This window comes from Mastomys coucha, unplaced genomic scaffold, assembly GCF_008632895.1.
Source record: "Mastomys coucha isolate ucsf_1 unplaced genomic scaffold, UCSF_Mcou_1 pScaffold12, whole genome shotgun sequence".
NCBI classification, from domain to species: Eukaryota; Metazoa; Chordata; class Mammalia; order Rodentia; family Muridae; genus Mastomys; species Mastomys coucha.
In genome coordinates this window covers 33,662,027-33,685,213 of record NW_022196894.1, presented here as the reverse complement: position 1 = coordinate 33,685,213, position 23,187 = coordinate 33,662,027, and the positions used below count along the sequence as shown (strand labels likewise).

The 23,187-nt window shown below is 43.2% G+C and overlaps 2 protein-coding genes across 7 annotated transcripts in view; one reads left to right on the top strand and one right to left on the bottom strand.

Moving 5' to 3' along the window:
• Dtx3l (deltex E3 ubiquitin ligase 3L) overlaps window positions 1-23,187 on the top strand; it is a 60,190-nt gene that overhangs the window by 18,680 nt on the left and 18,323 nt on the right. The gene's annotated exons all lie outside the window — the stretch shown is intronic.
• Window positions 1-23,187, bottom strand: part of Parp9 (poly(ADP-ribose) polymerase family member 9) — a 37,195-nt gene that overhangs the window by 7,353 nt on the left and 6,655 nt on the right. For all 3 annotated transcript variants that reach the window (XM_031363785.1, XM_031363787.1, XM_031363786.1), the window contains exons 4-8: window positions 21,920-22,773; window positions 15,255-15,470; window positions 10,988-11,206; window positions 8,441-8,498; window positions 4,445-4,825 (exon numbers count right to left, since the gene is read on the bottom strand). In XM_031363785.1, coding sequence (XP_031219645.1) covers window positions 4,445-4,825; window positions 8,441-8,498; window positions 10,988-11,206; window positions 15,255-15,470; window positions 21,920-22,773 — 1,728 coding nt within the window. The remainder of the gene's footprint in view (window positions 1-4,444; window positions 4,826-8,440; window positions 8,499-10,987; window positions 11,207-15,254; window positions 15,471-21,919; window positions 22,774-23,187) is intronic.

The window sequence follows — 23,187 nt, the reverse complement described above, 5'->3', positions numbered from 1 at the left end:
TTTTTTTTTTGGTTTTTCAAGACAGGGTTTCTCTGTGTAGCTCTAGCTGTCCTGGAACTCACTCTGTAGACTAGCCTGGCCTCGAACTCAGAAATCTGCCTGCCTCTGCCTCCCAAGTGCTGGGATCAAAGGCGTGCGCCACCACTGCCCGGCTTATCCTCTCTTAATAACACAAACTTTGACCTAAGAGAGGACATTCATTTGAACCTCTGAAATGCTACTATGAAGCAACATGCCTAGTCTTCTACCAAAAATGCCATTTTGCAGGAGAACACAAGACTTCCATGACTCTACACTGCTAATCCTGGGCCTCCTGAGCTAACACCAGTGTCAGTTAAATATCTAAGTTCATTTTGGATCAAAAACAAAATGAAAAACATAATTTTGGTTCTTATGTGTGTGCCATGTAGCAGCAGAGGTAAGAAGAGGGATCAGAGCCCAGGAGCAAGACGGGGTGGGCAGAGCAAGAGGGAAGGGATAGGGGGAGGGGGAAGAGGGATCAGGGCCCAGAGCCACAGAGCTGGGGGGTGGTGGAGGGAGAGCAAGAGGGAAGGGGCGGGGGAAGAAGAGGGATCAGATGCTCTGGAACTGGACTTAAAAGGTGGTTGTGAGATGTCATGTGGGTACTGGGGACAAAACCCAGGTCCCCTGTAAAATCAACATATGCTTTAACTGCCATTTCTCCAGCCTCTGTTTTTGTTTCTTAAGAAGAGGTCTCCCCAGGCAGTGGTGGCGCACGCCTTTAATCCCAGTACTTGGGAGGCAGAGGCAGGCGGATTTCTGAGTTCAAGGCCAGCCTGGTCTACAGAGTGAGTTCTAGGACAGCCAGGGCTATACAGAGAAATCCTGTCTAGGGGGGAAAAAAAAAAGGCAAAACATGGCTTATCAAAGTGATATGACCTGAGCTAACCACAGCAACTCACAGGGAGGCTGTGGCAGGAGGACTGTCCTAAATTCAAAGCTCACCTGGGATACATAATGAATTTCAGGATGGCCAGAGTCATAGTGTGAGACCTTATCTCAAAAACAAAACCAAACCAGGTGAAGCACAGTAACTGCTGGGATCCCAACAGGCTGCTGCGTATCAAACATACCAAACCAGGACTGGTCTTGAAAAGGAAAATAAAAGTTCAGCACGAGCTTGCCCATGTAAGCCTGGGATTGGAAGAGTTAAATCAAAGCAGAGGCAAGCGGCCAGGAACCGACAGGTCAGGAAGACATAAACCATAGAGATAGGGTAAAAATGCAAGGACATATCCACGGCCCAGGCCTGCAAGGATGTGCCTGGGTGGACATTGACTAATGGGCCACCTGGTCCTCTTAAGATATAGCTGAAGGTCAACTAGAAACTCTGAGTAGCACTCCCCTTTTAGGAATTTTCAACTCTAATCTACACTAACATTTAAAATAGCCAATCATGTATAGCCACACCAATTCCTTTGTTTCCCCAAACCTTTTTCCTATATAAACCCCTAACCCCTGGGCCTCGTGGTCGATTTCCCAGGACTCCTGCGTGAGTTTGATTGGGAGTCGAACTGGAGCTCCGAATAAACTGCCTCTGCTTTTGCATCAAGACGGCCTCTCATGTTCTTTGGGTGCATGTCTCCCAGGACTTGAGCGGGAACTCCCTACGGGGTCTTTCAGTCTCTAGCTTCTCCCAGCATCCCCCAGTCCCTATGTGCTACAGGGCATGGCTGGCATATTCTGCCATCTACCCTGAACTTCCCAGCCCATGGTCTGGGCAGGCTTCCTCTTCCCTATATAATCCAGACAGTTTTGTTCTCCCGCTCTTTCCCCCCCTCCTCTCTCTGTGCCATGTTTCTCTCTCTGGCCCCCACTTTTCTGTCCCCTCATCTGCACAGCAACTCAGTGAACCAGCCGGAGAGCTGTACCTAATAAACCTGCCTTTATGTACGTACTTTAATTTGGCTTGAATTGGCTTACTTCATCAGCACAGATAATGTATCTGTGGCAGAGACCTGTTAACTCAGCACTCAAGAGCCACAGGGCAGGAGAACCAGGAGTTCAAGGCTATCCATAGGTATGTAATGAGTTCAAGGCCAGTTTGGGCTACTTGAGACCTTTTCTAGAGAGAGAGAGAGAGACAGAGACAGAGACAGACAGACAGACAGAGACAGACAGACAGAGAAAGGAAGGAAGGAAGACGGGGAAGCATGGAAAGGAAAGGAAAAGGAGAGAAAGGAAAAGAAAAGAAAAGAAAAGAAAAAAAGAAAAGAAAAGAAATATGGATATAACAGAGCTGTTGGAAACAGGAACTCGCAGCAGCTGTGGCTGCCTGTACCAAATATGCAGAAAACCAAGACAGTCACAATTTGAGTATGTAAAGGGGAAAGTCTCAGGAACTGGCCTCCCTAAGGAACTATGGTATTTGATGGCTACTAGAAGGAGGAGTCATGGTATTTGATGGCTACTAGAAGGAGGAGTCCAGGGATGTAGCCCAGTCGGTTGCTCATGGTCCACTGGATAGCACTAGATTCACGTGCATAGGGAAGGAAGGCTCCAATTGAACTCAGTGGACTTTTTTTTGTTGTTGTTGTATTTTTTGTTTTTCGAGACAGGGTTTCTCTGTGTAGCCCTGGCTGTCCTGGAACTCACTCTGTAGACCAGGCTGGCCTCGAACTCAGAAATTCGCCTGTCTCTGCCTCCCAAGTGCTGGGATTAAAGGTGTGCCCCACCACTGCCCAGCCTCAGTGGACTTTTTAAAAAAGTGCATGAAGTTGGAAGGAAATGTGGAGGAGATATTGTGGGCCTTTTACTGGTCTTGCTTGAGGTTTAATAATAATAAAGACACTGGGGGGAATAAAAGTAATAAAATAATAATAATAAAGACACAATGACATCTATAGCGTTTAAAGCTGTTGGCCTGTTTGCTGGAGCCGGTCCTTAGCTAGCCCATCCAAAGTTAACCCAAATTACCTGCCATTGAGTCTTTCCACTTGGCTCTCAAGAATACCTTTTTCCTGTCCATCTTTCTGCCCAAGCCCCAGCCCCCAGCTGTAGACTCCCTCCCCAAAGCCCGGACAGTAACGCTGCGCTGCCCACTGTTGAACGGAACCAGCTACATTCAGAAGCTCCACCCCCATTGAGCAAGAAGGAAGTTACTGATTGGACTGTTACACTGACGTAGTTTGGGGGAAGGGTTTTGCCCCAGGTATTTTACCTGTTGCGGGAACAAAGGAATTATTAAATTCAAGATGACTGAGTGACCAGACCTCGTGTCGTCTAATGTTTTACTTTTCCCACGTGGGTACGGTACAGTATGGCTAGCCTATCTCTTCTTGTCTCCTTCAATCTCTTCCTATCTATTTCTTACTCCTATTACCAGAAGAATCCAGCCCCCAGCTCTTTATTATGCAAACTCAACCAGCTGGCCCTGGGAGATATGTAACCTTCCCCACAGCAGCTAGCCTTTCTTTTTGGGCAGATGAAGAAGTGACAAACATCCAGCTAGCCAGGTGCAGCCTAGCCCACCAGTTAACAATTGAGAACACAGGGCCATAAAAAAAACAGTAAATACAATATTTGTGGGTCATCCCAACAGGGAAGTCTAAGAGGAACTGGAACAGAGGAATGGTGGTATATGATCAAAATACATTGTCTACATGTATGAAAGTCTCAGAAAATAAATAAAAGTATTTATACCCCCAATCATGAAAAGCAAATGACCTGACCCTGAGCCAGAATAGCTTATTTTCTTCACTCAGTCTATTATCCACAAATACACAAATATATGGGATCAGAAGGAACACTTGGAAGAGCTGACTGTTTTGTTTTAATGCTGGATATTATGTAGGGCAGGTTAGTCTCCAATTCACTTTGTAGCTGAGGGTAGACTTGAATGCCTGATCCTCCTGCCTCTCTCCTGTGTGCTGGGATTCCACCTGGCTTTGGGACATCTGCTCCTTCCAATTTCTGTCCCATCTTCTCTATCTGCAGAGAGCACTTTGGAATAGTATTGCTTTGCCCTGACTTAACAAATTTACTATCAATAACTAATAACCAATACTAACAATACTAACACCTCCATCATCCTTTAGTTCAAAGGACATTTACTTAAAATTTAAGAAACTTTTTTTCGCCAGATGGTGGTGGCGCACGCCTTTAATCCCAGCACTTGGGAGGCAGAGGCAGGCGGATTTCTAAGTTCGAGGCCAGCCTGGTCTACAGCTCCAGGACAACCAAGGCTACACAGAGAAACCCTGTCTCGAAAAAAAACAAACAAACAAAAAACCCAAACAAACAAAAATAAGAAACTTTTTTCCTCATTTAATTTTTATGTATTGATTTATTTTGAGACAGTCTTGCCATATATATAGTCCTGGCTGGCCTGGAACTCACATAGATTTACCTAACAGGTACTGGGATAAAAGGTGTGTGGCACAATGCCTAGCAAGAGTTTTTAAGTTAACATGCAGTTACTCACCTGAAAAGCTCCAAAGACTTTTCTCCCTTTTTCCTGCCACTTCTTCCTGAACTTCACACAGCATGCATTCAATCTTCATAACTGCTTCAATGAGGTCAGCCTGGGAACCTTTAATCTCTAAAGTTGCCGTTGTTGGACTAACCGTCTCTGAAATGGAGACGCTTGAACTTGTCTGGAGCTGAGACAGCATGTCATGTTCTTTTTTCCCAAGGTAGAGAATATGGTTGTTCTCAATGATATGGTGGTCCTGGGAGGTCAGCAACCTTTCAATCCATTCCTGGGCCTCACACATCTCTCCCACTTTTACACCCATGAGATTGATGGCAGGAGATCCATCTTCAAGGCCGCCTCTTCTTTGCTCCCCTCTGGTCCATTGCAGAGCTAAAACACCCATCAAAAACAGATATGGAAGGCTGATGAATATTTAAGGAACACAGAACATCACAGACACTATATGCCCCAAGGATATCACCACCGTTGTCAGCCACAGCAGCTAAGGCCTATCTATCTGTAATGCTACACCAGGTATAAAGAGAATCTACATGCTTAGCTTATGGCCTCTTTTAAAAAACATACCAGTTACTTAGAAGGCAATGTTTTATTATATCTACCCTCTGCTGTGTGTGATTTGCCATTCACAAATAGGTGAGTTTACCTATTCTCACCTGCTAAAGTGACATATTCCTTAACCTCTTACACCTACCATATTTAAAATCAAATACCTAATGGAATAAAATGTATTTATTTTTTTAAAGATTTATTTATTTATTATATATAAGTACACTATAACTGTCTTCACACACTCCAGAAGAAGGCATCAGATCTCATTACAGATGGTTGTGAGTCACCATGTGGTTGCTGGGATTCGAACTCAGGACCTTTGGAAGAGTACTCAGTGCTCTTAACCACTAAGCCATCTCTCCAGCTCTAAAATTTATTTTAAAAAACAAAAAAACTACTTAAAATATGTTTTTAAATGTTAACAAATTAAGATAAATTGAAATCATGTAACTTTTCTCATCATAATGCAATAAGAGTTTAAAAAAAAACAACTGAAGTTGAGAGTCATAACATGTGCTTATAATTGCTATATTTGAGAAGCAGAACCAGAAGGATCAGGAATTGAAGGCTAGCCTTGATTACATAGAGATTTTGAGGCCAACCTTGGCAATAGGAGACCCTGTCTCAAAATAAATAAATACATAAAATAGAGGGATATCTAGAAAGAGCTAGGGAGAGAATTAGGATGCATTGTAAAAAATTCTCAAAGAATTAATTAAAGTATTGGCTTGGTTTTTTTTTTTTTTGTTTTATTTTTTTGGTTTTTTTGTTTTTTCCAGACAGGGTTTCTCATATAGCCCTGGCTGTCCTGGAACTCACTCTGTAGACCAGGCTGGCCTCAAACTCAGGAATCCACCTGCCTCTGCCCCCAAGTACTGGGATTAAAGGAGTGCACCACCGCCAGCCCAGCTTTACACATTTTCTTTAAGCTTCACCATCCTGTAGAAATTATTTAGTTCATCTTACAAATGAAGTCACTTAAGATTCCCAGGGTCGCCGGGCAGTGGTGGCACATGCCTTTAATTCCACCACTTGGGAGGCAGAGGCAGGCGGATTTCTGAGTTCGAGGCCAGCCTGGTCTACAGAGTGAGTTCCAGGACAGCCAGGGCTACACAGAGAAACCCTGTCTCCAAAAACCAAAAAAAAAAGATTCCCAGGGTCATAAAGAAATGTGTAGGGCAGTAGGACTAATCATGTCCACCACGCTGTGGTTGTGAGCATCTGACACTAATGTTTACACAACCCTGCTTCCTAGCAGTGATCCCAAGACAATGGGGTAGGGCTGGAGAAGGCTCAGTGGTGAAGAGGGTGTATTGCTTCTCCAGAAGACATCCTTCTGGATACTTCTTACCACCTGGAAGGGCTCCATTCCTACCACCCACATCAGGCAGCTTACAACCTCCTCTTAAGTCCAGTCCCAGAGAGATCTCTGGCCTTTGCAGGCAAAAGGCACTTATGTGCCTATGCCCACTCTCTTCCTGTAACTAAAAATTAAAATAATAATAATAATAATAATAATAATAATAACTGGGTAGTCAACATCTGTCTACAATATCATAGTTGGGTGGTACTAGGAGCTATGGAAAGCACTAGGACAGAACTTGGAGGAGGCAGGGAGCTGAGTAGAAATACAAGTATGAAAGCCTAGTGTTTAGGAAAACAGGGCTGGAGAGATGGCTCAGCAGTTAAGAGCACTGTCTGGCCTTCCAGAAGTCCTGAGTTCAATTCCCAGCAACCATATGGTAGCTTACAAGCACCCATAATGGGATGCAATGCCCTCCTCTGCTGTGTCTGAAGACAGCTACAGTGTACTCGCATAAATTATATGAATAAATGTTTAAAAAAAAAAGAGAGAGACAACAATGGTGAGAAGGGATTTCTAACTGGAGGTATACCTTTTCCTGTTTTCAGTGGGTATTGGGGAATTTACATTACTTTCTGGAAGGACATAAAACAATACATGGTGATACTTCCTTGATCCATCATTATTAGGAGAGAAGAATTATTTCAGATCACTAAATTGTTCAAATCACCAAGAGTAACTTTTCTAAGAACGAAAATGCATTCAATATAAATGTCTAATGAAGATGTGCTTCCCATCATCCCTGGCTAGTATAGCTTTTCCTTGATAACCTAAGATAATCCTTATCAAACATTATCAATGTTTATTATTTTCCTAATTTCCTAATTAAAAATTAATTCTAATTTCTTTACAGATATTTTCAAAAATTACTGAATAAATCATGATCTTCGTCATTGTGCTTTAGATTAATGACACACAGAACTTTCATAGTCTCACTTCACCTAAAACTCCACCCCTCACCTGCTCCATGAGATTTGACTAACACACACTGTATGTATCTGCTTTTATGGGTTTTGTTATGTCAAGGACTGCTCCCCCACTGCTGGCCGATGAAAATCTTTCCATCCCAAAGCTCAGCTTCAAAACATGTCCATGAAGCCATTCTTGATCCCTCCCAGTCTGAAGAATTCCTTCCCTCCCTAAGTCAACTTGAGGACTTTGTCCATTTTCTTATTTGCCTCCTGGAACTGGTTTAATGCTTTGTAATTTTAATTTACAAAGCATCTTTTGATAATGGAAATGATAAAAATATTGTCTATTATTTATTTAAATTATGGTGTGTGTGTGTGTGTGTGTGTGTGTGTGTGTGTGTGTGCAATCCCTGAGAATCAGTTTTCTCCTTTTCTGTATGAGTTCCGGGAGCTGGACTCTGGTCATTAGGCTTGGCAGCAGGTGCTTTTACCAGATTAGCCATCTCAGTGGTCCACAATAGCCTGTTACTATCACCACTCTACAGACAATAAATATAGGCTCCTAAGAAACCCCATCCCAAGACTCACGATAGTCGCCCTTCTGTACTTCCAGGCTACATAGCCATTAAACATTCCACCCCAAAGAGTGGAACTAAGCTCACAGGTACAAGCATCCAAAACTGTTTGAACCCAACTATCCCAGCAATCCCAAACCTAGCTCAGCCGTGAGATCAACTAGTTTTTGTTGTTGTTGTTGTTTGGTTTCTGTTGTTGTTGTTGTTGTTGTTGTTGTTGTTTTGAGACAGGGTCTCTGTGTAGCCTTGGCTGTCCTGGAACTCACTCTGTAGACCAGGTTGGCCCCGAACTCAGAAATCCACCTGCCTCTGCCTCCTAAGTGCTGTGATTAAAGGTGTGCACCACCACTGCCCGGCCTGATCATCTAGTTTTTAAAGAGACCTGCTTGACTAGGCCAGAGTTCCTGACTCAGAATCAGTAATGAGAATATATGGACAGGTACCCTACCTCTTGTTTAAAAAAGAGTCTCATGTAGCTCAGGATGGCCTCAAATGTGCTTTTAGGTGAGTATGACCTGGAACTCTCAATTCTCCTGCCTCCACTCATGTCCCGCTATGCCTATAAAACTCGTAATTTCTTACTCACCATTATTGCTGCTGAAATTTAGCTCATTGGACCTTTTTGTCATTTCAGCACAAAAAACCTAAAATAAGCAAAGCAGTACAGTTACAAAAGAGCCGACAGGCACAGTAGTAAACATCTCTACCTGAATACAAACGCATCACTGTCTCATTAGACTCCATTCCTGCTGCCACAAGCCCTAAAGCAGCCTTACAGAGCCCAAGAGAACATGTGCAGCAGGTTCTCACCCTGTGGGTCCCACGCCAGATAGTCTGCATATCGGATACTTACACTGCAATTCGTGACAGTAGCAAACTTATAGTTATGAAGTAGCAAGGAAAATAATTTTATGGTGGGGGGGTCACCACAGTATGAGGAACTGTACTAGAGGGTCGCAGCATTAGGAAGGTTGAGAATCACTGTCTTAGAACATGTGAGAAATTAGTACAGGTAAAAATGGAAACAACAACAACAACAAAGACCAGGTATAATTTAGACAAAAATACAAGCTTTCATCCATTCAGGTATTAATGTAGGTACAAAATTAAAGCTAAAGTAAAAATATAGGTCACTTCTAAATGTTATCAGCACACCAAACTGTTTTATATGGGTTCATTATTGTAAACTACTTAAAATTGGAGCTGACTCATAGTGAGCATTCAATATATGGTCTATACAGTGATTAATGTTACAGACAGGTTACAGAAAAAAGGCTGAGTACTTCTAGGCATACCCTTTAAGACAAGGTTGACTTGAAATAATCAAAATCTCTTAGAGGTTTGGAAACACCTTATCCAATATTTTTCTTTCTTTTTTTTTTAATTTTCTTATTTTTTTTTTGTTTTTGTTTTTGTTTTTTTCAAGACAGCGTTTCTCTGTGTAGCCCTGGCTGTTCTGGAACTCACTCTGTAGACCAGGCTGGTCTTGAACTCAGAAATCCACCTGCCTCTGCCTCCCAAGTGCTGGGATTAAAGGTATACGCCACCACCGCCTGGCTCCAGTATTTTTCTTACTCCAAGTTGATAAAATAGGCAGTAATTACTTTACTGACAAATCATAATACTAATAAGATAAAGACTAGAAGACTAGATTTGGCTTTATATCTATTTGCACTTCAAAAATGAAGAGAGAGAGGTGGGGGAGAGGAGAGAATGAGAAAGTAAGTGTGTGTATGTTTAGACAGGTTTTTACTGTCTTGCTATTTAGCCCTGGATAGCCTGGAACTCATTATGTAGATCATACTGGCCTCAAACTCAGAGATCTGTGTGTGTGTGTGTGTGTGTGTTGGGTTTCTCTATGTAGCCCTAGCTGTCCTAGAACTTGCTCTGTTCTCCAGGCTAGCCACAAACTCAAGAGATCCACTTGCCCCTGCCTCCAGAGGACTAGTATTAAAGGTGCTTCACCCTACTCAGATCCACCTTGCCTCTACTTCCCAAACAGTGGAATTAAAGGTTCACACCAACACACCCAAATCAACAATGAAGTTTCTTAATCTATAGAACATTTCCTTTATAAACTATGTTTGTAGCTTCTATTTCCAGTGCAAATAAAATCCCTTAGCTTACTATATTTAGTTACGTGGAGAGATTATAATAGGTTGTTCCCTGTCATCCCCATCCAAGAATTTGGAAATAAGCTAACATTATTCACTGATAAGCAAACAGTAAGAGAAGCCACAAACAGTGGATAAAAGTCAGTTCTCTGGTTATGTCATTTCAGAATGCAGCAGATGTTGCAGGGTTAGAAATACTTAGGCAAAGCTTTTGAATGAAATGTATAACAGAAACTGTAACTTAGCCAGTAGTAATAATGTTTATGAAAGAAGTAGCAACAAGCAGATGGTCATCAAAGAGTCTAGAGGTCTTTGGTGGAGCCAAGGGCAAGATTTGGCAGTGTCTTTCCAGCTCTGTCCACCATCGTCGAACACCTTATCCTCATGAGACATGCCAACAATGGGTTCTGGAGAGTGGTTCCTTTCTCTGAGACAAAAATGCCTGGCTTAAGTTAATACGAAAGAAACATTTGCTACATGACCCTCTATTGCCTTTTATAGATACTCAGCTCTATCCAGGAAAAAAAAAAAATCAAGAAATATGTTGAGCCAGGTAGTGGTGGTGCACACCTTTAATCCCAGCACTTGGGAGGCAGACGCAGGTGGATTTCTGAGTTCGAGGCCAGCCTGGTCTACAGAGTGAGTTCCAGGACAGCCAGGGAAACCCTGTCTCAGGAAAGAAAAAAAAAAAAAAAAGAAATATGTTGAAGGAGGAGGAGAAGAAGGAAGAGGAGGAACAGCAGCAGGCAAGAGAGAAAGAATCATCCCATATCAAAAGTAGGTTGCTTACATTTAAAGAACAGAGACTAAATGCCAACAAGGAAATGAGAAAAGCAAATATGAACATGGCTTAGATAATGGCCTTTGCTATTAGGCCAAGGGTAGGTCATTTGCAGAAATTAAATGTTAGAATCCCACCACATTGTAAGATCCTTACCTAGTGTGTGAGAGGAGAGATACTAATTAGCCATTAGTAATGAATGAACAAATTGTAAGACTTTCCCACGACACTACCTCACCTTGTATGTCTCCCCATCTACTGGAAAGATCACAATCTTTATAGTTAGCGTTTTTTCCTTGTGCTTTTTAGCGAATTCAAAAACTTCCTCAAACATTATCTGAGCTGCTGTACTCTTCTTCAAATCAATCATTCCTGTCCCAAGAGCAGGAAAGGAAATGGAATTTATATCTGGTTTAAGGCATTTTTCTAGACAGGACTTCATTGCTTCTTTCAGTATCTGTAAGATAAATGCAAGTTCGAGATCAACCTTTGAGACAAAATATAAGATTTCACTTACCCTTTAGTGGAGCTCAGAATTTATCTTGCCAGCCTGGTTATTTAGTTTCAGGATAGCCTGGACTACGAGGTTCAGACTAGCCTGAGCTAGTTGTGTGCCAGTGTACACACCACATGGGTGTGTCCAAGCATTCTCAGAGGACTGCTAAGGCCCTACTCCATAAAAACCTGCTATAGCTATAAGCTAAATAGCAGGAAGCATAAGGCTGAGAAACTGAGGCAAGTGAAGTCTATCCATGGCATTTGAACACTGTCATCTCTCCCAGTTATATAGCCTTGAACATCTCCCTAGCTCAGAGTCAGTCAAGCATCAGTGTGCCACTCCTGTGAGGCCCCCAGGTCAACAAAGAGTTCCTGACTGTCTAGTGAAAGAGGCAGAGACTAAAAGAAGACAGCAGTATCACTTTAATATTATGACGATCCACTGTGTAGCTTCTCCCAGAGAAGTGCCAATAGTTTGGGCAGACTCAGACTTCCATTAACTTTTCTTTTTCATCTTTTTTTTTTTTTAGATTTTATTTTATTTATTTTATGTGTATGAGTACACTGTAGCTGTACAGATGGCCGTGAGCCATCATGTATGTGGCTGCTGGGAATTGGACTCAGGACCTCTGCGGCCCTGCCTGCTTGCTCCGCACCCCCACCTCCCGCTTGCTCCAGCGTATTTCACTGTAGCTGTCTTCAGATGAGCCAGAAGAGGGCGTCAGATCTCATTACGGGTGGTTGTGAGCCACCACGTGGTTGCTGGGATCTCAACTCAGGACCTTCGGAAGAGCAGTCAGTGCTCTTACCCACTGAGCCATCTCGCCAGCCCTCTTTTTCATCTTTTAAGATCAGGTCTCACTACACCGCTCTGGCTAGTCTAAAACTCACTCTATAGAGTAGGTGGCCTCAAAGTCATAGAGATCTGCCTGCCTCTGCCTCCCATGTGCTGGGATTACGTGGGGAAACCCTGCTAATTAAGGTCAAGCTCTGCCTTGGCAGGACAGCTTTTCTGAGCTGTGGACAAAATGGAGGCTCCCTTTACCAGCAGGGCTTCTCCTTCCCTGACCTTGTCTAGGATCCCAAATTCCACACCCTCTACCTGAGGGAGGCTGAGTCCTTGGCAGATCTACAAGTTCGACTTCCTCTTTTCTAGATAAGAACCCAGCCAGCCACTTGGGATTTCTGGACTGCCTCTCCACGAAAAGAAGGCGTTCATAGAACTTTAAACTCCCGCCAATTATTCTCATTTCTCTATAAACTCCTTTCCCAATCTCCAAAGTTCATATATAGCCCTGGTTCACTCAGAATAAAGTGTATGCGTCCAAGCCCACCCCAAATAAAAGTATGTACACAAGCCAAGATTGTCTAAGAGAGCTGTTTCATTGAGGATTGACAGAGAAGGCCTTTGCCTAAAAGAGCTGTATAACACTAAGACGGTCAGAGTGCCATCCCACCTCTCCCCCCTCCCCACTCATTCCCAGCTGGAATCCTGTAGAACTCCACCCATGAATGCCCTGAGAGGGAGGAAGCAGAGGACACAGAACCACAGCTGGCCCCCAAAACGCATACCACAGCTGGCACTCAATGTGGAGCACAGGCAGCTGATTTATACAACAGGAATTTTAAAAAAGTCAGACACATGCCAGGCTAATTTTCCATCAACTTTTCAATATTAGACTGAATTGCTATATAGACAGGAAGATTGTCTGTGGAAGAACCTTTGAAAGATGAAGTACAGAGAATAACTGGAGATCCAATCTAGGATTACAGAATTGAGAAAGGACAAGACATGGCATAGATGGAAAAAAAAAGATACACAAGCCATAAAAGATACAAAAAGATACAAGTGTAACAGTTTATAATCCTGGTACTCAGGAGACCTATGCAGGAGGATTGTCATGAGTTTTAGGTTAGCCTCGACTATAGAGTTCCAGCTAGCCTGGACTATACATTGAGACCTCATCTCCAAAACAAACACAAAAAATAACCAAGAGTGGTGGCCAACACTCAGGAAGCAGAGACAGGTCAATCTCTGTGAGTTCAAGGCCAGCCTGGTCTACACAGTAAGTTCCAGATAGCCAGGACTATGTAGAGAGAAAGACACTATTGAGAAGCCAAGCCTGCTCCATCTTGGGACCAGCCTCTATCTTAAAGGAAAAAAGCCTGAGACCCTGACCTGCAGCAGAACTCAAGCTGCGCTGGACCAGGAAGGGCCCCACAGCTTGGCCAGAGTTACTCCCTAGCTACTTCCTAGCAACAGTTAATCAAAGATTAGTCTGATTGTTTCAGATGGACTTTCAGACCAGTTTGTGATTATACACGGTCTTGCTTCAGAGCACCCACCTGTTATATTCTATTATATGCTTGCCAGACTGGAGCCCCCTCCCTCACTCCATCACTTGCTTCAATTTTCCTATAAGAATTTGTTCCTAAGGGTTCGGAGCTGCTCCAACTTCCCTTCCTACCCTGCTGTGTCAGAGTTGAGTCAGAGGAGAACCCAAGCCTGAGCTTGTAATAAAGAGACCCTGATGCTATTGAAAGGAAAAATTAAAGCTTTAAACCTGTGCTGACTAGGAAGAAAAGTTATGGGCTTAAGAATACATCACAAACTGGCCCACATAGGCCTGGGAAGGAGTAAACAAGTTGTTAGATATCATAAGAGCTGGCAGGTCAAGAAGACATAAAACTATAAACATAGAGGAAAATATCCAGGCAAATGAGGACATGTCCAAGGCCCAGGCCTGCAAAGACATGCCTGGCAGACACTAAGTAATGGACCATCTGGTCCTCTCAGATATGGTTTAAGGTCAGATGCTCTGTTGACTCAGATTAACACCAACCTTAGGAATTTTCCACTCTGTTCTGCACGTAATAGTTAATATTTGAACTAGGCAATCATGTATGACCACACTGATCCCTTTGTTCCCTCAGACCTTTTCCCTATATAAATCCCTAACTTTCAAGCCTCTTGGTCGGCTCCACTATCTCCTGCGTGAGATAGGTGTGGTGCCGAACCAGAGCGCCCTGAAAATTAAAATATACCTCTTGTAATTACATCAAGATGTGGTCTCTCGTGATTCCTTGGGTGTACGTCCTCCCGAGATTTGAGTGGGGGTCTTTCCCAGGGGTCTTTCACTATTACATCAGAGACGCCACCTTGGTGGTCTTTAGAGGTTCTCCATATATATGGAGAGAGAGAGAGAGCACATTGGGATTAAGCATTTCTCTACATCTATGTGGACTCCCTCTATTCACTAATTTTCACATTTTATGGGAGTCGGAAGAAACTAGTAGCTTTGAATCCAACTCCTATTGGAATTTAACCTGTGAAAGGAAATGTGGAAAAGCTGAATGCCATGCCTCATTAGGGAAGGACAGAGCAGATCATTGTGCATTATAGAGCAAGCTGTGTACAGACTGAATGGTTCTGGGTTTCAGTGCCCGCATGCAGTGTGCTCACTTAGACCCTTCAAATCAAACTTAAGAGAAGTTGGAGTAACCATACTTGCTCAGCCTTGCAGCCAGTCATAGGTGTGCTTCCAATAAGGAAAGCCTTCTGTGGGGATTTGAATCTGTTTGGCCCAGGGACTGACACTATTAGGAGGTGTGCCTTGTTGGAGTGGGCTTGGCCTTGTTGCAGGAAGTGTGTCACTGTGGGGATGGGCAATGAGATCCTCCTCTTGGCTGCTTGCAAGACACTCTTCTCCTGTCTGTCTCTGGATCAAAATGTAGGACTTTCCTCTCCTCCAGCCTCACATCTGCCTGGCCGCTGTCATGCTCCTGTCTTGATGCTAATGGACTGAAGCTCTGAACCTTCAAGCCAGCCCCACTGAAATGTTGTCCTTTATATGAGTTGCCATTATATGAGCTGTCTCTTCACAGCAATGGAAACCTTAACTAAGACACCATCTAACGATTTTTGATAAACATAATCAAGCAATTGGAAACTTATCAAAATGCTTAGATCGTGCAAGTATACAAACTTAGGGTTATTTTGAACTTACCTGGTGTTTTTGGATTTGGAAATGCCATGCCACATGGAACACATACTGACAGGACAATTTAAATCCTTTTGTGACCCATACCACTTGATGATCTGAGGACAGGTTAATCTTGTCAAGTTCCCTTTCCATTTCAGCTCCTGCTTGTTTAAGAATAGACTGTGCCACCTTTCCCAGTTTTAAATTATGCGCCTGTGCAGAATTAACAATTACATCTGTCTGAAAAGGGAATAAAACACAGGATTCATTGTTAAATCTCTCCTTCTAAAATAACTAGTTTGTACATCCCTGAAAATTTAGAAAAATACTTTTTGAATATTTCTTTCTTTTTTGTTTTTTGTTTTTTTTTGTTGTTTTGGTGTTTTTGTTTTGTTTTGTTTTTTCAAGACAGGATTTCTCTGTGTAGCCCTGGCTGTTCTGAAACTCACTTTGTAGACCAGGCTGGCCTCGAACTCAGAAATCCAGTTGCCTCTACCTCCCAAAGTTCTGGGATTAAAGGCATGAGCCACCATTGCCCAGCACTCTTGAATATTTCAAATCTGAAAATTGGTTTTGAAATGGAGACATATTTCCAAGAGAATCCATTTCATTGCTATGAGGTTCTCGGCCCTATTTTGAAAGTATGTCCATCTATAAGTGATATTGTCATTACTCTCCCCTTTGATTGAATTATATGGACTATGTTCAAGCCTCTGGTCCTTCTTTCTGACTTCTTTTGTTTTATTTATTTATTATTTTTATTTTTATTTTTATTTTTTTTTTGGTTTTTCGAGACAGGGTTTCTCTGTGTAACCCTGGCTGTCCTGGAACTCACTCTGTAGACCAGGCTGGCCTCGAACTCAGAAATCCACCTGCATCTGCCTCCCAAGTGCTGGGATTAAAGACTTCTTTTGTTTTAAAGGCTCTATCTTCAGGCTGGGGAGTTGGCTCAGTGGCTAAGAGCAATTGTTGCTCTTGCAGGGGACCAGGGCTCACTTCCTAGCTAGCACATGGAAACTTGTCACTGTCAGTAACTGGACTTCCAGAGGACCCGAAGCCCTCTTCTTAGCTCTGCAGTCACCAGGCACAAATTTGGTGGCCAACACAAAAGCCGACAAGACACTCATACCCATAAACTACTAAAATAAATGATTAAAAAAAGATTTTAGCCTTTAATGCCAGCACTTAGGAGAAAGAGGCAGGTGGATTTCTGAGTTCGAGGCTAGCCTGGTCTACAAGAGTGAGTTCCAGGACAGTCAGGGATATACAGAGAAACTCTGCCTCGAAAAACCAAAAAGTTTTATTTTTAATAGGTCTCTGTGTAGGTTTATACACGTGAGTGTAGTACCTGCAAAATCCCAGAGAGGGCGTCAGTCCCTGAAGCTGGACTTAAAGAGAGTTGGGAGCTGCCTGATTTGTGGGGTGGAAACAGAACTCAGGTTCTCTAACAGCACAGTCACACTTTAAACAGCTGAGCCTTCTCTCCAGCCTCTTTTGTTGGTCGGTTCTTTCCTTTAGGTTTTTTTTTTTTTTTTTTTTGAGACAGGGTTTCTCTGTGTAGCCCTGGCTGTCCTGGAACTCACTCTGTAGACCAGGCTGGCCTCGAACTCAGAAATCTGCCTGCCTCTGCCTCCCAAGTGCTGGGATTAAAGGCGTGCACCACCACCGCCCGGCCTTTCCTTTGTTTTGTTTTGGGGACAATATCTCACCATGTAACCATGGCTGGCCTGTAACTCACTGTATGAACCAGGCAGACCTCAAGTTCACAGAGATCCATCTGTTTCCACTTCCTCAGTGCTGGATTTAAAGGCATACACCATCACAACCTGTTTGTTTTGATTTTGAGATGGTGTCTCCTGTAGACTGAATGACCTCAGACATCCCAAATAACTGAAGATGACCTTAAATTCCTGATCCTCTTGGTACTACCTGCCCTGTTGGGAGTACAGGTTTATGGGCTCTAGGGACTAAACCCAAGGCTTCATGTTGCTAAGCAAGTACTCTGTCCACTGAACCGTATCCTCCAGTCCCTTTATCTTTTTACCCGGATGCCTGCCTTACTTAAAAAAAAAACAAAAACAAAAACAAAACAAAAAAACTGGGCCTCACTATGTACTCCAGATTAACCTTGAGCCATACTCATCTCTTCAGAGCTAAAATTACCAGCATACACAGTCTACCCATCCAGCTGTTATGTTGTTTCTCCAGTGCTAAGGACTGAACCCAGGACCTTGCACATGCTAAGCAAACATTCTACCAGTGAGCCAAATCCCTAAGCCCATGGTTATTTTCCAGACACATCCATACAGATTTCATTCTCTGCCTTTTCTCTGTCACTTCCTGCTGTTTCTGTGTAGGATACTTGGTAATAACGAAAACGTGTCTAAGCACACCTCATGTCTTTATGTGCTCATGTACAAGGTTAAAGAAAGTATAAACAAGGCCAAAAGGACTTTAGTGAAACAGAGCTTTCTTTCTGTATGGGTCACCACATACATTTATCCAACTAGTCTACGGGCAACTACTTAACCAGTTCATCTTCAGCAGTCATTCTCAACCTGTAGGTCATGACCCCTTTGGAGGTGTCAAACGACACTTCCACAGGGGCCACCTAAGACAGATATTTACATATGATTCATCACAGTAACAAAATTATAGTTATGAAGTAGCAACAGAAGTAATTTTATGGTCGGGGGTCACCTTAAGATGAGGAACTGTATTAAAGGGCCACGGCTTTAGGAAGGTTGAGAACCACAGATTTACAGAAACAGAGTACACATAGACATCAACTACATTCCTTACTACTTTATCTCAGAACTCTGAGAGCAGTGCTACAGGGAGCTGCGCTCCTGCAGCTTCAGTACTGTGGCGGTTTGAATATGCTTGTCCCAATGGGAGTGGTCTGTTAGGAGGTGTGGCCTTGTTGAAGGAAGTGTGTCACTGTGGGGTTGAGCTTTGAGAACCCTCCTCTTAGCTGTCTGGAAGACAGTCTTCTCTTGGCTGCCTTTGGATCAAGATGTAGAACTTTAGGCTCCTCCAGTCTCATGTCTGCCTGGATGCTGCCATGCTGCCTGCCATGATGATGATGGACTGAACCTCTGAAACTGAAAGCCAGCTCCAATTAAGTGTTTGCCTTTATAAGAGTTGCCTTGTTCATGGTGTCTCTTCAGAGCAATAAATCCCCTTACAAAGCAAGTACCAAAATTCTTATTATCCATCAAAGGAAACTTAGGTACTTCTGTGGATTTTGTTTGTTTTGTGACAGGGTGTCACTGTGTCATCTTGGTTGGCTTGCGATTTGATTTGTAGACCAGGCTGGCCTCAAATTTAGATCAAGTCTTCTGCTTCTGTCTCTGGGGTGTTGGGGTGTTTGCCAAAGTACTCTGTTTATCATAGACATTAATGGTTTTTCCCTGAAAGAGCAATCTGAATTTGCCATTGGGGGGCACTGGCAACCTTCAGAAGATAGGTTCCTAATGCTGCGGACCATAAACAAAGATGATAAAATCTGGTAAAAGGATGTTATTCAATAATGCCTCTGCTTGCCGGGCAGTGGTGGCGCACACCTTTGATCCCAGCACTTAGGAGGCAGAGGCAGGAGAATGTCTAAATCCGAGGCCAGCCTGGTCTACAGAGTGAGTTCCAGGACAGCCAGGGATACACAGAGAAACCCTGTCTCGAAAAAAACGGAAAAAACAAAACAAATAAACAAACAAAATAGTGCTTCTGCTAAAATGTTAAACGCCACACTAATGACTCCTCAGATGGCTCTCATTTCATGGAGAATCATCGACCTTCACTCTGACATCTTATAGGCTGTGCTACCCTCACTGACGGTTAATTCTAATTTGATTGTGGCTACCGGACACATCAATAATCCAAAAAAAAATTAAGTAAATAAATAAAATGATCACTTTAAACTTCAGTGTGTCCAGCCAAGCTCATCATTTCCTGTCTGTGGATTCCTCTCTGTCTCTCTCTGACCAAGTCACTGAAGCCTCCCTGAAAGCCTTCTTCCTGTTAGTTCATACCTCCTACAACCTGAGATCAGCCTGCTTCCCCCAGGGTGGGGAAATCAAATCCACGCTAAGCAAGCCTTCTGCCACCAAGCATGCCAGCCTGTGGGTGCTTTTAGAGGGGCATCAGTAGTGCTTTCTTCCCTGCCCTGTCACCATTACTTTTTGCTACTTCTGTGAATATGCTGTTCAAATCACAAATGTACATGTACATACTCTTGGGTTTCGTTTTCTTTTCAGATATTTGAAGCAGGGTCTCATGTAGCCAGAGCTGGCTTCTTCAAACTCAAGGAGCCAAGAATGACCTTGTATCCCTGATCCTTGGGCTTCCACCTCAAACTACTGTAACAACAAGGGCGGGCCACCACGCCCAGCCGCATTCCTAAGTACTATTTTTGCTTAGTATTATTGATAGATTGCTTTAGCAATGCCGAATGATTTGTTTCCCCAATGAGATATTGCCAAATAAAGTTTTTTTTTAAAGATTAAAAATAGGATAGAACTAGAGAGGTAAGTAACTCAGTCAGTAAAGTACTTGCCAAAAACCATGTGAAAAAAATCAGATGTGCTGACAAGCACTCATGATCCCACTAAGCCAGAGAAAACCAAGACAAGTTCCCTGGGGCTAGCTAGAGAGTTGGGCATAGCCCATCTGACAAGCTCCAGACCAATGAGAAACTCTGTCTCAAAACAGGAAGGGTAGGCAGTACTTTAGGAAGACAACCAAGGTTAACTTCTGGCCCCTCCACACCTGTGCACAGGTATGTGAACCCCACCTCCAAGCATGCATAGACCCACAAATATACACCTATCAACACACACATATAGATACACGTACACACTCACACATACATACACATACACAGGGGCACATGCGTACACATACACTAAATCAATCAATCCATCCATCCATCCATTCATTTTAGTGCTCAGCCGTAGCCTTTAATCCCAGCTTGGAGGCAGAGGCAGGTAGATCTCTATGAGTTCAAGACCAGCCTGATCTACATACCAAGTTTCCAGGATAGCCAAAGCCCTATAGAGAGTTTACCTCAAAAAAGTAAAAATAAAAATCTAGCTGGGCAGTGGTGGCGCACGCCTTTAATCCCAGCATTTGGGAGGCAGAAGCAGGTGGATTTCTGAGTTTGAGGCCAGCCTGGTCTACAGAGTGAGTTCCAGGACAGCCAGGGCTACACAGAGAAATCCTGTCTTGGAAAAAAAAAAAAAATCTAGTGTCTGAGGCTGGGGCAGGAGGATCACGAGTCTTAGGTGACATGGTTTGAAAACAAAGCCTGTTTCAAAAACAACAAAGAAATAAGAGAGAGCTTAAGTTCTTTTGGATCAAAGAGTATTCCAATTGCTTCTGGAATCAGAGCCTATTAATAATCATTATAACTCCTAGTGAAAGGAAAAATTAAAGCTTTAGACCTGTGCTGACTAGGAAGAAAAGTTATGGGCCTAAGAATCCATCACAAGCTGGCCCACATAGGCCTGGGAAGGAGCAAGCAAGTTATTAGATATCATAAGAGCTGGCAGGTCAAGAAGACATAAAACTATAAACATAGAGGAAAACATGTCTAGGCAAACGAGGACATGTCCAGGGCCCAGGCCTACAAGGACGTGTCTGGCAAACACTAAGTAATGGACCATCTGGTCCTCTCAGATATGGTTTAAGGTCAGATGCTCTGTTGACTCAGATTAACACCAACCTTAGGAATTTTCCACTCGGTTCTGCACGTAATAGTTAATATTTGAACTAGCCAATCATGTATGGCCACACCGATTTCTTTGTTCACCCAGACCTTTTCCCTATATAAACCCCTAACTTTCAAGTCTCGTGGTCGGCTCCACTATCTCCTGCCTGAGATAGGTGTGGTGCCGAACCGGAGCGCCCCGAAATTAAAAATGCCTCTTGTAATTACATCAAGATGGTCTCTTGTGATTCCTTGGGTGTACGTCCTCCAGAGATTTGAGTGGGGGTCTCCCCAGGGGTCTTTCACCAGATGACCATGTGCCGCATACTACTGTAACAGTCTCTTGGATAATGATTCAGCTTTCAGATGTTTAAGTGCTGTTGTTACATGTTTTTGTTTTTTTTGGTTTTTGTTTTGGTTACACAGACAGGGTTTCTCTGTGTAGCCCTGACTGTCCTGGAACTCACTCTGTAGACCAGGCTGGCCTCAAACTCAGAAATCCACCTGCCTCTGCCTCCCAAGTGCTGGGATTAAAGGCATGAGCCACCACCGGCCGGCTTACATTTTTTTTTTTTAAGATTTATTTATTTATTATATGTAAGTACACTGTAGTTGTCTTCAGACACCCCAGAACCAGAAGAGGGCATCAGATCTTACTACAGATGGTTGTGAGCCACCATGTGGTTGCTGGGATTTGAACTCAGGACCTTTGGAAGAACAGTCAGTGCTCTTAACCACTGAGCCATCTCTCCAGCCCCGTTGTTACATGTTTTAAAGGAAGGACTGGAGACTGAAAGAAAGAAAGTCACTGAGTTAGGAATAATGAAGCTGGTCTCTAATCCAGATGTCTTAGTCCTAACTTTCACACTCTCTGGTCCTCGAAAGATGCAGCTTACAGTCTTCCACTTCAAGCATCTTAGCATTTACCATTAATTCCAGGACTCCCCTCTATCAGTGCCAGGGAATAAAGACAAAAACTTACTGTTTGCAGTTCAATGCAGCCTTGAACAATCTGGACAGTCAGGCCCTGGCCAATGTGAAGAGTCATGTTGGAAACAGGGTTAGTTTCTGGACTCTCCCAGGAGTTCAGTTCCTTCCCTAGGATGATTTCTGAGGCGGATTTAAAGGACTCAACAGTGGGGTCTTCATTGCTAACCAGATGAATCTCTCTCAAATTACCATTCATTTGCTTGTCTTGGAAATAAAGGAAGATAGTTTCTAAAATTATACATGTACACAAATCCAGAGGGAACTGGAAAATTCCAGAGCTCAAGGCTGGAATTGCTACTGTCTTAATGTATGTATTGCGTTTGGTGACATAGTCTAGAATGTTCCTAATGGCGATTCTCAGGAATTCGATAGCTGTCTGGCTGTCCATAAGTGTCCACTGAGGTCCAACCGCATGGATAATAAAATGGCAAGGAAGCCTCCCCGCTGTGGTGACAGCGTATCCACCAACTGGGACTCTACCATAGGTGGCAACGAATCTCTGGCTCTCTTGTTGGATTTCAAAGCCACCAGTTTTCACCAAGCTTCCGGCCAGGCCACCTCCATGCAAAAGGTCTTCATTGGCTGCATTCACCACAGCATCAACAACATGTCTGGTGAGGTCGTCCTTCCAGACAGATAACTCTATCCCGGGGGTCAGCATCCTTCTGAAGACCCTCTGAGCAGAAGAGCTGCTTCCTGCTGGAGTTGGACAGCTCAGGGTAGAGATACATCCAAACTTATTCTGGAGGACTTCACATAGCTGACTCTCATTGCTTTTTAAAATTTCAAAGACGCTGTGTTTAATGGGAATTTGCCATCGATAGTGTTGTTCAAGAGAACTGTTGGCTGGTAAAGGAGAAGAGACAAAACAAGAAAAGACATGAACACCGGTTCCTATGAAAAGGACGTGGCTCCTTTCCACACTAGGCTGTGTTTCTTACTTGGAAAGAGAGATGAACTTCTACTACCTCCCTTACTGACACTGCTTCTCCCCCTATATGGAATCAGGCCAAAGATAGCTAAGGGCTTTAGACGCAAAGCCACTTGAAAAAGGTTCAGCCTTGTGTATGACATTTAGTTAGCAGTCTCTAAGTGAGAAACAAGAAGGTCTTGAATGTTTGTAAAACACTAAAATGACTTAATTATGAGTCGGGGATAAAGGGAAGCTGTACTCATAACTTCTCTGCTTTTCTTAATGTCTTAGTTTAAGTTTGCTTAGAAGCAAGTCTTTTTTTTTTTTTTTTTTTTTTTTTTTTTTTT